The following is a 13,253-nucleotide window of genomic DNA, read 5'->3' as shown; positions in this document are numbered from 1 at the left end:
CTCTCTTTATTTCCCATAACCTCTAGTTATCTAAGTATGAGGTCTCCAAATTTGAATATTCTATTCTTGACCTTGGCGTTGTGATATTAAATAGTTCTAAGCTTATAGACTTCATCCTAACTACAGCTGTTAGACGCGACTCTTTTAGGAAGTTGAGGTTGGTCTTAAGACCTTATTCATTGCCTTCTGAGGTATAATGAACAACTCGATGGCCTGGATATCCAATTTCAGTGGGGATCATGGCTTTTGTCCTATATGTGAGAAGAAATAGTGTTTCACCAATAGATGTTTTTTGAGTTGTTCTGTAGGCCTATAAGATTTCACTCAATAATTTTGCCTATTATGACTTGGTTTCCTTTATCTTTTTCTCAAGTCCATTGAGCAAAATTATGTTAGTCAACTCAGCTTGACCATTTATCTGAGGGTATGATACTAAAGAGAAATAATGATTTATATGAAGCCTCTGGCAATGTTCTCTCATCTTGTGATTGTCAAATTACATTCCATTATTAGTGATCAAAATTCTAGGTAGCCCAAAGCGACATATTATATTTTTCTAAAAGAAAGAAAACATTTTTTTGGTGGTTATCTTTGCTAGAGCTTCTGCTTTAACTTACTTAGTAAAATAGTCGCGATTACTAGGACAAATTGTCTCATGCTGGTGGCCTTAGGGAATGGACCTAGAATGTTCATTTCCTATTGTGTAAATGGCTAAGGGGAAGTTATAACTATCATTTATGCAGATGGTTATCGAGGAATTGAAGTAAATCTCTGACACTTGTTATACCTATTTATTAGGCTCATGACATCCTGGAGTATGGTTGGCAAATAAAATTTTACCCGTGTTGTTTGAGATGCAAGAGCTATAGAGCCTGTTTGTAGACCACATATGCTTTCATGTATTTTTTGTAAAATATAAGAGCTCTCCTCTAGGACAAACATTTCAGTAATAGGCCGAGATAAATCTTCTGATAAGACGTTGTTAATTATATAATATCCTGATGCTTGCCCTATCAAGTGAATGCCTTCATTTCTGTTTGAGGGTAGCTCTTTTATCTACAAATAATTTCTAATAGGGATCCTTTTATTATATTGATGAGAGCAACTACCCGATCATCTTTACCAATATTAGGTTCTCTAAGACTTCTACCCAAGCATTGACAAGAAATTCCACAAAATTAGAACTTGCTAATTTAAAAAAGAGGTTTGCTCGTTGATTGTCTTCTCTAGGAATACGAGTGATTGGAATAATTCTGGCTTGTAAAGAATCAGCCTTAGTTGTTGGTCTGCAATATAGTTATTTGATGAGCTTGAAATTATGATTTCAAGTTTCTAGATGTGTTTGCCAGCGCTAATGCTATTTTTTCCATCTTTAAGTATTTTATTTTTGCATCATAAAGAGTTCAACTAGAATAATACATAAGTTATTGTATGCCATCTTGAGTTGACCCAGGCTCAATTTTGCCATACTAGGTAAAAGTGATGAAGAGAAGGTTGTAAAATTTAGGAATGGCTCTTTCAGCTAGTTTTTACCAAATAGCTTCAAAAGAATAGCCTTCCACTATGTATTGTAGTCTAGAAGCACACAATTTGATCACCAGGCCCTTTCTTGTCACTTTCATTCCTTGATTCTATTTACAAGAGTTTGATTTTGCTTCTTGTATGTTTCTGCTTTCCTTTTTCTTTCCTAAAAAGTAAATATATGCTCTCCATCAATATTTTAAAAATACCTATATGCTCTCATTACAAAGACAATTATACCTTTAATTATTAGCCTAAAACTTTTTTTAAGGGTAAAATAATAAATTTATTATTTTCATCCACAATAAAATATAAAATATATAGAGTAGAACGGTGAATTAAGAGCCCCTTTCAATTTTTTTTAATAAAATAAAATTTCTTATATTCTACTATTCCTAGGTTAAAAAAATAAAAATAAAAATAAAAATAAAAGATAAGCCAAGAAAAATGACGCGAATACGAAGTTGTTTTATTAATTTAAAAAACACACGAGCCCTAGAAGTTGTTTGTTACTTTTGAAAGCAAAAGGAGGGACGTGAAGAGCATGGGCAGAATTTTAGAATAGAATCGAAAGAAGGAAAGAAAAGGGTAGGGCAGACCTAACTCTAACTTAGCTCAGCTCAGCTCCCTCCCCCATCAAAACCAAACCAAACCAATCATGGCTAACCAAGAAGAAGACATTCACCACCAAAACCAACAGTCATGGGGCACGTGGGAAGAGCTGTTGTTAGCAAGTGCCGTCAAGCGTCATGGTTTCAAGAACTGGGATTCCGTTGCTTTAGAACTTCAAACCAAAACCTGCCTTCCTCATCTCTTAACCACTGCTCAAATTTGCCAGCAGAAATACCTTGACCTCAACCGCAGATTCAATACCACCACCATCAACAACCTCCATCACAACCATACACCGGAGGAGGATAATCAAGATGAAGAACAAAACAACATTAACACTGATATTATTAATAATAATATTGTAAGCGTTCCATGGCTCGAAGAACTTCGTAAACTCCGTGTTGCGGAGTTGAAACAAGAGGTCCAACGATACGATGTTTCCATCCTGTAAAAAAGAATATTCTTTGTTTTTTTTTTTTTTGTATTTTGTACTTTGTTTTTTGGTTTGCTCAGATCTGAAACAAAAATTCGTATTTGTTGACAGTACTTTGCAATTGAAGGTGAAAAAATTGGAGGAAGAGCGAGAGATAAGCGTTCAAGAAGGAGATGGCAATACAGAAAAACCAGATCTGAAGGCAGATAGATTGATAAACGAGGATGAACCGGGGAAACCGGGTTCGGTTTCAGGTGAGGAGTCGGACCCGGAGGACCGGTCGGTGAATGAATCGAATTCGACTGCCTCGGGTGGGGGAGAAGATGCGGTGGCGAAATTAGAGGAAGTCGAACCGGTTCAGGGAGGGTCTGGTGAACCGGACCCGGTTGTGAGCGGGTCGAATCGGAAAGCGCTGGATGAGGGTGGTGGTGGTGGAGGGGAGGAGTCGTGCGAGTTTGGCGACTCGGTGACTCAGTTGAGTTGTGAGTCGTTGAATTCGGGAAGGAAGAGGAAAGGGAGCGAGAGAAAGGAGGAGGTTTCAGTAACAGGCGGTGAGGAAACGGTGGCGGTGAAATCTGAACCGGTGGTTGGGTTTTTAGAGATGATTAGGGCCCACAGAAATGGTTCTCTTTTTGAAAGCCTGCTTGAGAGCCAGGTATGTACGGTGTGGGCTTTTCTCTTAATATTTTCTGTTTTTGTTTTTAATAAATAATATTTCTTTTATGGTTTTTACTATATATTTAAACAATCTTATTTTTTTAAGAAAAATTTGTTGAATTTATTATATTTATTATTATTATTTTATTTAAATAATCTAATTTTGTAAAATAGTAAGTTGCTATTTTTATTGGTCTAAAAGCAGGACACGTGGATTAATCTCATGTTTAACATTATTATTTACTCGAGTTTTTTAAAATTTTATAATTGTTTTAATATATTTTAAAATAAAAATATTAAAAAAAAACAATATTTTTAAACAGGCAATAAATCCGCATGTGTGTACAATATCCTGATACAAATTATTATTAAAAAGATAATTTTTTTTCACCTTTTTGTTTCCTTGTCGTTTCCCTTAATCATATATATTCGCTTGTTCTTCCCTCTCGTCTTTATACAGTCACACAGCTCAATTCTCTCCCCAAAATTAGCCCAAAGATTATTGATTAGATGATCATTAAGCATTGATATCAACGATTTTTCAAAGATTAAACCTGAATTCTAGCAACGTGTTCCTTCAGTGGGTTGTTCGTTAATAAATCAGCACCAATCCTAATAATAATAGATAAAGCCATCATCTCCTACTTTTTCTTGCCTTTTTTTTGAAGTGAAATAAGCTGCCACCACATTATCCTAATTCCTTATCCATTTGGGTCCCACCTCTAAAAGAAAAGATTATAGCTTGGCCTGGTTCATTGAGCCTAAAACAATTCCAAGCTTTCATGTAGGCAGTTGGCTCGTTCTTTTCTCGGTTCTCATGAATTGGCTTGTGCAATAATTTTGCCCAGACCATTTAATAATGCCTCTGACTTTAAAAAATTAGGTGACAGTTGAATTCGATCTTTTTTTTAAATGATGATATTTTAATTTTATAAAAATGGAAACAATGATATTTTATTTGACCTTGATCAACCTAAGCTGCTTATCTGACTGCGTGGTAATTGACTTGGTAAAACTGTTTTGATTTTTAATTTTTTTTCAATGTTTTAACTTGTTTTTTATTTGAAATGATTTAATCTAATAAGTTAACTTGCTCAACTTGTTATTTGAGTATGAGGCTGAGTTTAATAATTTTGAAAAGAATAAGATTAAAATTGCGAAGCTTCTTTGTTTGTGTGATTGCTAGTCATCTTTTCTATCATTGATAATTCAGTAAAGAATCAGAAATTCATAATCATATATTTAAAACTCCAGGAAATGGGTGTGTATAAAGACATGATCCGGCAGCATATGGATATGGAAGCAATACAAGCAAAGCTAGAACAAGGCTCCTACTCTCCTTCAAAACTTTTGTTCTTCCGAGATCTTTTGCTTCTCTTCAACAATGCTTTAGTTTTCTTTCCCAAACACTCTGTCGAATCACTCACCGCCCACAAAATCCGATCCCTTGTCATGGATGAAATGAGAAAAGATATCCAAAAATCTGATTCTACTGTGGTGCCAGAAAATATTCCTTCCCAACCCAAACGTGAACTTGAAAGATCAGATTCATTGCTCGCTAAACACAAGTCTTCCATCCCTATTATAGTTTGTCGTAAACGCAGTTCAATATCGGCTAAGCCTTCCTCTTCTAGCCTAGGGCCAAAGATTGAGCAGCAGCAGCAGCAAAGCAATGAGAACAAACCAGTTAATGATCTGAAACCGCCTGCTGTTGAGCAGGGTTTGCTAAAGATGAAATCTGAAGAGAAGCCTGTAACTGGTGCAAGAAGTACCAGGAGAGGTAATAAGAATCTTGCGAAGGGTTCTACTTCTCCGAGCAAGAAGCAAAATACAAGCCCTGACACAAAAGTTGCTGCACCTGACAAGTCTGAAACTCCTAAAACCGAAAAGAAGAAAAATGAGGCATTGCCATTGGAGAAGAAAAAAAGTGCGGTTGATTTCTTGAAGAGAATAAAGAAGAATTCTCCTGCAGAGACACCAAAGAATAATAATAGAGGAGCTAGTAGTGGTGGAGAGCGAAAAATGGAAGGAAGTGGTGGGAAAGGAGAGAGAGGGAAAGAAAGAGTGTTGAAGAATAGTGATAAAAAACAAGGAAAGCAGGAGAGTAGTCCATCAAAGAAGAATGTTGGGAGGCCATCGAAGAAGGCAGCAGAGGAGAGTAGGGTTTCAGGAAAGCGTGGCAGGGACAGTGGCGGCAAGGAGGTGGCAAAGAGGCCAAGAAAGCGGTCTAGGAGGTAAACACCACTCATAAATGGCTGCTATGGCTTCTGTATATTATGTATGTAGTGTAGAGTAGTGTTTGATCACCCAATCAGTTAGCAATTCGTTGATCTTTTAGTCACTGTAACATTGTATCAGCTCTAATTCTTTTTACACTTGGTAGTTTTGCTACCATTTCTTCTTTGCTTGTCATTTACTTCCCCCGCTACTCGAGTGTAATCGCTATTTTATTGAGGATCTTACAAGACTTGACCCTTGATTAACTGATAGGTTTGCTCGTGATTCATGGGCTAATGATAATTAGTGAGGGAAATAAGTGTAGTACTGTACAAAACGAAGAATGTTGTGGCAATCAAGCCTTCTGTTTAATTTGAATGACTCAACTAATAATTATACGTTGATGACATTCCTGATGTTTGTTACATCTGCTCTTACTTGAGTCCGATTTCCATTGCAGGAAGTAGGCATTTTCTAAGAACCGACAGATTTCGAAGACAAAGGCGCTGCCCTTGAATGCCAAACCTCCAAGAATAGAATGACGGTGAGTTATGAAGTATGTAGCTTGCAGAACAGCTGTCCCTCTTCTTCCCAAATAAAATATGTCTATGCCCCCACCAGCAATCATGATCCCAGGCAGGCCTCCTCTTCTCATTCCTCTCCACACTTGAATGGTCCTGATTGCAACTTGCCCTTTTCACATCTGACAACATATCTTCCTCATCTTTTGAATCTAAACTCAACAAAACTAATATTGCAACTCTTGTTTTGGCCGTGGTTCAAAAATTGTGTTTGAAATTCTAATAATTTTTGTTTAAAAATATATTAAAAAATATATTTTTTAAATTTTATATTATTACATCAAACAATCTATAAATATTAAAAATAAATTTAAATATTACCAAAATAAAACAAATAAAATGTTGCCATTAATATTAATAAATACCACCACCTTCATTTCTATTACCACTACCACGAGCTATTAATATTATTATCATTATTATTTCTTCATCATAACATATCATTATTATTTTACATTACTTTTATATTATTATACATGATTATTTATAAAATATCATAAAATTAAGTTGTTTTAATGTTTCTTGAAAAAAGTTTATTTTAAGTGGTGCCACATGGATTTCAATAAATCACACATAATTACTTGTCAAATATCACGATAAATGACCAAAAAAGATTATTATTGTCGTACAAAAAATAAAATAACGGAAAGATGCTAGATAGGTGTAATAATAAATCGCGAAATTCAAGATTGAATAGGACAAATATTTTTATTTGGCATCTTGTATCGTGCGTATCGGAAACTGGTACAATGGCATGCACTTTAAAATTCCCCTTTTTATGTTTTTAAAAAAGGATGGAGGCTGGCACATATATCATCGGCAACTTTTTATGGCACCTATAATAAAGCTAGGGATTAGGGCAGCGAAGCTAATCGATTATACATAAACACTTCATTTCTTCTTCTTCTTCTTTTTATTATTTATTATTTTTATTTTTATAAACGATAACAATAACCACTCGTGAGATACATTGTTTATTTTTATAAACGACACTTGAATCTATCAGATACATTGTTTGATAGATCAAGTACTTCTATCACTTCTCAATCATACATGTAGTAAAAATTATAAAATAAAATTTATTGAAGAGTTTTTAAAATCTTATTAGTTTGATTTAGAATCATTTTTTATAGTTTTAAATAAATCTTTAAAGACTGAGTTATTATAAATTATAAGTCATTTATTTGTCTGGCCTTTAACAGTAATCAACATAAATTATTTGTGAGAAATCTTCTAAATCCTTATTTTGGAGAGAAGGATTGTTATGTCTAGAGTGTTAGCTTTAATTCTGTATTTTTATAGTTTTTTTGTCTAACAAACAATTTCTAAAAAATAAAATGCGAAACTTATTATTTATAGAAAAATCTAAAAAACACTATAAATTGGTAAAATATCAAATTGCCCTCTGAGTGATATCCATATATTAATTCAGGATAATTTTAAAAATTAACTTAATCAAGTCCTTACTTGATTTTTCTAGGTCTAGAAATATAATCCATGTGTTAATTATATTCTAGTCCTTAATTTCTAAAATATATTTTAATCAAGTCATACTTAATTAAATTATCTCAGTTTAATTTATGATTAATGGTTCTTAATGTGTGTGACCCATCATGTTTTTAATATGTAGACCAAAATATAAATTTTAATTTTAATTAAATAAAATTAAATAAATTAATTTATTAACAATTAATTAATTTATATTTGAAGATCAAGTACATCGTTTAACAACGTGTCATGATCCCAAATATTAGAAAAGTCATTGGTAGTTTGACTTAACCTTTTATTGACCAGTTTTTCAGGGTAATTAATATCATTTAATCAATAATGTTTGATTTAACATTAAAGCATGTAGTATGTCTATCATGTCAAATCATGTTTGTTCGCTACATAATAGTCATTGATTGTTTGAATAAGATTTGAAACTCTTTTTAAATCTCATTCTACCTTGTCCAAGGATTTCTCAGTCAATACTATTTAAGAACAAATGAAACATTTTTCCTAATTCACCTAGGGTGATGAATTATCTCTTGATCACTCAAGTACTTTCATATAGTTTATGTTATACTTAATGTCAGTCCTTTCGTTATCTCCATTAAGATAACATGTAACTTGATCAAAGCATAATATTCTCTATATAAGACGACTTAGTGATCTCAAATCTAAAGATCACTTATACTACCATCATGTGAGCCTTTCCATAGATATAAGTGATCTCTCCATACGAAATTATCATACGGTTCAGTTCAATATACATGTCATATGACAAGTACATACATATTAGTTCTAGGTATTCCTTACACCTCAGCTTATGAGAACAACTGCTTCATTTCATAAAGAAAAGAACATTATATATATTCGTGTTTACGACTCTAATGAATGCCCAGTATATAAGAGAGTATTGATTATGAACATTTTAGGAACAATACTTTGATGCAATAGAAATATTATAATTATAATAATTTTATAATTTTTTTACAAAATATTTTTATATTATTGACTTTATCTTTATATATATATATATATATATATATATATATATATATATATATATATATTCATTAATCTATACATGAATATTAAAGATAAGAGGTAACTTGCCTTTTTCATGTTAATTTGTCCAAGTGTTTTTGTTGGCTGCCTAACCAACTTCTATATCTATTTATGCAAAAATATCCTTGAAAGTGTTTTAAGTGTTTGAGTGTTTAAGTGAAGAAAGAAAGTAGAAGAGAATTAAATTAGCAAATTATTATTACTGTTTTATTTAGAATGAAAGGAATGGATTGCTTATCGTTCATAACAATCTTTACAAATATATAGAAACAAAAGAAACTGAAATGGTAACTTATAGCAACATATCATGCCATGATTTGTTAACAAACTAACAGATTAACAAGCTCTTAGAGACTAGGACAACTATTTATTATTGTAGAGAAATTATAACAGAAAAAACAGAGTCTTTGACAGTAAATTGAAGCAAACTTTAACACTCCTCCTTGCTTTAAGAGCTGCAGACTCCTATCATTTGTTTTAGAAACTCAAATATGCTTACTGGAAGTGCTTTAGTAAACAAATCAGCAAATTGATCTTCAGAGTTGCAATAAATCAACTTAACATCACCATTTCTCTGTACCTCACGTAAAAAATAAAGTTTAATGTTAAAGTGTTTTGTTTTTCCATAAAACACCGGATTATGAGAGATTTCAATGGTTGCTTGATTATCAATTGAGATCTTTGTTGCTTCTTTTTCCTCCATGTGCGAATCACACAGAATCTTCTGAAGCCATAATGCTTGATTTACTGTTGTTGTGGCTGCAATGAACTCTGCCTCTGCAGTAAATTGTGCTACAATTGTTTGTTGGATGACCACGAAAATATTATTGATCCTAGATTGAAACAGAATCCAGAAGTGCTTTTCATGTCATCAATGAATCCACCACAATCACTATAAGAGAAACCATGCAATCTTAACTCTTGATACTTTAAAAATTTAACACCAAAACTGTATGTCCCTTTGATGTATCTCAGAATTCTTTTGGCTGCTCTTATATGTATTTCATGTGGACAATGCATAAAAAGAGATAAAAGGCTCGTTGCGTTAAGTATATCAGGTATGGTTGCTGTTAAATACAACAAACAACCAATCAAGCTTCTGAATTTCTCTTCATCAACTCTAGTAGTTCCATCTTCTTTGTTGAATTTGTCTTTTTGATTCATGGGTGTGGTTGTTGGTTTGCAGTATTCTATATGAAATTTCTTTAGGATTTCCTTAGCATATTTCTTCTGGCAGATGAATATTTCTTCTTTACTTTGCATGATTCCCATTTCTAGAAAAAATCTCATGAGACCAATATCGGTCATTTCAAACACTTGCATCATTTTCTGCTTGAATTCTCCAACCTGCTGTATATTACTTCCTGTCACTAAAAGATCATCAACATAGAGTGATATTATGAGAACATCATTGTTAATCTTCTTTACATAGATAGTTGCTTCAGATAAGCTTTTTTGAAAGCCAGAACCTATCAAATAGTCATCAATTTTGCCATACCAGGCTCTAAGTGCTTGCTTCAACCCATAGAGAACCTTATTTAGCAGATAAACTTTATCTTCTTTCCTTGAATTACAAACCCAGCTGACTGTTCAACATAAATTTATTCTTGCAGAATGCCATTTAAGAAGGCTGATTTAACATCTAACTGGTATACTTTCTAGTTCTTATGTGCACCAACAACAAACAATAATCTGATGGTATCCATCTTTGCTACAAGAGCAAATGTATCAGAATAATCAATACCATAAATCTGAGCATACCCCTTAACAACTAGCGTAGCTTTATATTTGTTGATGGTGCTATTTGCATTTAGTTTGGTCCTCAATACCCACTTCACATAAATGATATTTTTGTTTGATGGTTTATCAACTAGTTCCCATGTGCAGTTCTTTTCAATCATAGATATCTCCTCTTGCATTGCTTTCTGTCATTCTGGGTTCTGCTGAGCTTCTTCATAGCATTCTGGTTCACAGACTGCTACATTACTCCTTTGGTAAATGTCTTCAAGAGATCTGGTGCCTCTGATTGGTGAATCATCAATTGATTCATCCTGCAATTGAGGTTTGATTTTATCTTCAAGCAGCTTATTTATTTGTGAGTCTCCTTAGTCCCATTGTTCTTCTTCATGGAAATGAATATCCCTGGTAATGGCCATCTTCTGAGTCTGAGGATGATAGACTCTGCAGGCTTTAGAAACAGTACTATAGCCAACAAAGATACCTAGCATAGCCTTCTTGTCAAGCTTGTCCCTATTGATATGTGGAACATGAACAAAACATATATTGCCAAAGATTTTAAGAAAGCTTAGTGAAGGTTTGTAATTATACCAAACTTCAAAAGGTGTCTTTTCTTCCAACAATTTTATTGGAAGTCGGTTTTGAAGAAAAACAACTGTGTTAGCTGTTTCTGCCCAAAACATCTCTAGCAAATTCTTTTCATGTAGCATGCATCTAACCATCTCTATTATATATATGTTTCTTCTCTCACCAACTCCATTATGTTCTGGAGTGTAAGGAGCAATGAGTTGATGTTCAATGCCAACATCTTCACAGTAGAGATTGAATTATGATGAAGTATATTCTTTACCATTGTCTGAACGAATGGTTTGAATTCTGCAGTTGCTTTGATTTTTAACCTTCTTCTTGAATCTCCAAAACATCCCAGTTACTTCTGACTTATATTTCATAAAAAAAAATCCAACACATTCTAGTGAAATCATCAATAAAGAGAATGCAATATCGACTACCTTTTAGTGAAGGTGTGTTTAGATGAACAGTAACATTAGTATGAATTAATTGAGTTTCCGTGTAGACCTCCAAGTTGATTTTGGAAATGGTTTCCTGCTTTGCTTACCAAACGGACAAGCATTATAATTTGGTAAATGATATGTGAATGAAGGCACACCTTTTACAACATCATACTTCTTTATACTGAGCATCCATTGTTGATAACAGTGTCCCAACCTCTTATGCCATACTTCTATGTCATTTAGCTTTGTTGAAAAAGTTGTGTGCTCCTCCTCAAATGGTAGAAATGAGAAACTTTTGCCTTTCATCTTGGCTTGCAATATTTTTTATCCAACATCATCAAATATATAGCAAGATTTAGCTAGTGATCTGAAGAGGTTTGAACTGAAAAACACGTGGCTACAAACATCTGATCTTCATCATCTTGACTAGCGACTTGAGCATCTTCTTCTTGTTTCTAAGGTTTTGTCCTGTAGATAATTGCTTCATGTCCAAGTTGGTTACATTTGCTACACCTTGCATTAAGTCTCTTCCAGCGCTTGAATGGTGGATGACCCATCTTGTTGCAGTGTTGACATGGTGAAAAATTTCTTTTAAGAAATTTTCCTTAGTTATGAAATTGACTGGTAGTAGTCTTACTGCTGCTTGAAGCCTAATTTTTTTTTTCTAAAGAACTTCTTCTTATCAGAATCTGGATACTTGGCTTGTAAAGCACCTTCTATAACATGGTCTTGCCTCATAAGTCTTCTTTTCTCCTGAGCTTGTAAGGCATTTAAAAGTTCTGCCAATGTAATCTTTGACAAATCTTTTGTATTCTCCAATGTAGTAATTAAAGCTTTATATTTTTCTGGTACTGTAACCAGATTTTTTTCAATAATTCTAAAGTCTGTAAATGATATTCCCAGCAACTTGACTCTGTTAACTATTCCAAGCAACCTATCTGAGTATTCCTTTATGGTCTCGGATTCTTTCATTCTTTGTAGCTCAAACTCTTGTTTCAAGTTTAGGTTTTGCATTCCACGAATTTTTTCATCTCCTACATATTCCTTCTTCAGATAATCCCAAACATCTTTTGCTGATTTAAGAGACATGTTTCTTGTGAAAATGGTTGTTGAAATAGCAGCAAATAGACATACTTTTGCTTTTGATTGCTTGGTTTTCCTTTCTTTGTGACTCTTGATCTGGGCCATAGTTGGATTATTCGGTAATGGAGGAACATCATAATCCTTTTCAATTGCTTCCCAAAGATCTAAAGCCTCCAAATAAGTCTTCATTCTCACTGCCCAGAGTTGATAGTTTTCTCTATCAAAGATAGGAGAAGAAATATGAGAAAAACTTGCTTCAACCTCCATTACAAGTCCCTCAAGAAAATTGCTCTAATACCAATTGAAAGTGTTTTAAGTGTTTGAGTGTTTAAGTGAAGAAAGAAAGTACAAGAAAATTAAACCAACAAATTATTACTACTATTTTATTTAGAATGAAAGGAATAGATTGCTTATTGTTCATAACAATCTTTACAAATATATAGAAACAAAAGAAACTGAAATGCTAACTTATAGCAACATATCATGCCATGATCTGTTAACAAACTAACAGATTAACAAGTTCTTAGAGACTAGGGCAACTCTTTATTATTGTAGAAAAATCATAACAGAAAAAACAGTCTTTGACAGTTTCAACAGTCCTGATAGTATCTACCAATTTAATATTTCTCATTATTAACAACTTCTACACTCCACTGACCCTTCACCATTCCTGTTGCTGCCTTCCATCTCTCTCTCTCATTCTTTCACTGTTACATATGACAACCTGTGTCGCACGTCCCCCAGGCGGCGTCGACTAGTGATTTTTTGTTATCTTTGTTTGATTTGGTTCTTGGGAGTCGCTACCTAGTATTTGATTGAGAGTTACTAGAACACCCGGATATACTG

General features: G+C 33.4%; 2 protein-coding genes across 4 annotated transcripts; one reads left to right on the top strand and one right to left on the bottom strand.

Moving 5' to 3' along the window:
• Positions 1-2,021: 2,021 nt before the first annotated feature.
• Positions 2,022-6,060, top strand: LOC18094987 (uncharacterized). 3 transcript variants are annotated; one of them, XM_024590405.2, is made up of 4 exons: positions 2,022-2,554; positions 2,694-3,221; positions 4,478-5,457; positions 5,901-6,060. In XM_024590405.2, exons 1-4 carry the CDS (start codon positions 2,180-2,182, stop codon positions 5,905-5,907), a joined length of 1,890 nt encoding a protein of 629 aa, XP_024446173.2. In that variant the 5' UTR covers positions 2,022-2,179; the 3' UTR covers positions 5,908-6,060. The 3 variants fall into 3 exon arrangements, with proteins under 3 accessions (XP_024446173.2, XP_024446167.2, XP_006369460.2); XM_024590399.2 differs by having other exon boundaries at positions 2,022-2,580; positions 2,678-3,221; XM_006369398.3 differs by lacking the exon at positions 5,901-6,060 and having other exon boundaries at positions 2,023-2,580; positions 2,678-3,221; positions 4,478-5,849.
• A 4,619-nt stretch (positions 6,061-10,679) lies between these two features.
• On the bottom strand, positions 10,680-12,674 carry LOC112328938 (uncharacterized). Its single transcript, XM_024610411.2, has 2 exons — positions 11,998-12,674; positions 10,680-10,824 (listed from the first exon to the last, which is right to left on the bottom strand). The coding sequence occupies exons 1-2, from the start codon at positions 12,672-12,674 to the stop codon at positions 10,680-10,682; spliced, it is 822 nt and encodes a 273-aa protein (XP_024466179.2).
• Positions 12,675-13,253: the final 579 nt, after the last annotated feature.

This window comes from Populus trichocarpa, chromosome 1 (assembly GCF_000002775.5).
Source record: "Populus trichocarpa isolate Nisqually-1 chromosome 1, P.trichocarpa_v4.1, whole genome shotgun sequence".
NCBI classification, from domain to species: Eukaryota; Viridiplantae; Streptophyta; class Magnoliopsida; order Malpighiales; family Salicaceae; genus Populus; species Populus trichocarpa.
This window is presented reverse-complemented; position numbering and strand designations above follow the sequence as displayed.

What these genes read in the sequence shown, in the direction of transcription:
- LOC18094987 (XM_024590399.2), top strand. Translation starts at nt 2,180, where the DNA reads ATGGCTAACCAAGAAGAAGACATTCACCACCAAAACCAACAGTCATGG. An exon ending in CGATACGATGTTTCCATCCT is followed by an intron (nt 2,581 to 2,677) that starts GTAAAAAAGAAT and finishes ATTTGTTGACAG; the next exon opens with TACTTTGCAATTGAAGGTGA. An exon ending in AAAGCCTGCTTGAGAGCCAG is followed by an intron (nt 3,222 to 4,477) that starts GTATGTACGGTG and finishes TTAAAACTCCAG; the next exon opens with GAAATGGGTGTGTATAAAGA.
- LOC112328938 (XM_024610411.2), bottom strand. Translation starts at nt 12,674, where the DNA reads ATGGAGGTTGAAGCAAGTTTTTCTCATATTTCTTCTCCTATCTTTGAT. An exon ending in CCAGATTCTGATAAGAAGAA is followed by an intron (nt 10,825 to 11,997) that starts GTTCTTTAGAAA and finishes ACATATCAATAG; the next exon opens with GGACAAGCTTGACAAGAAGG.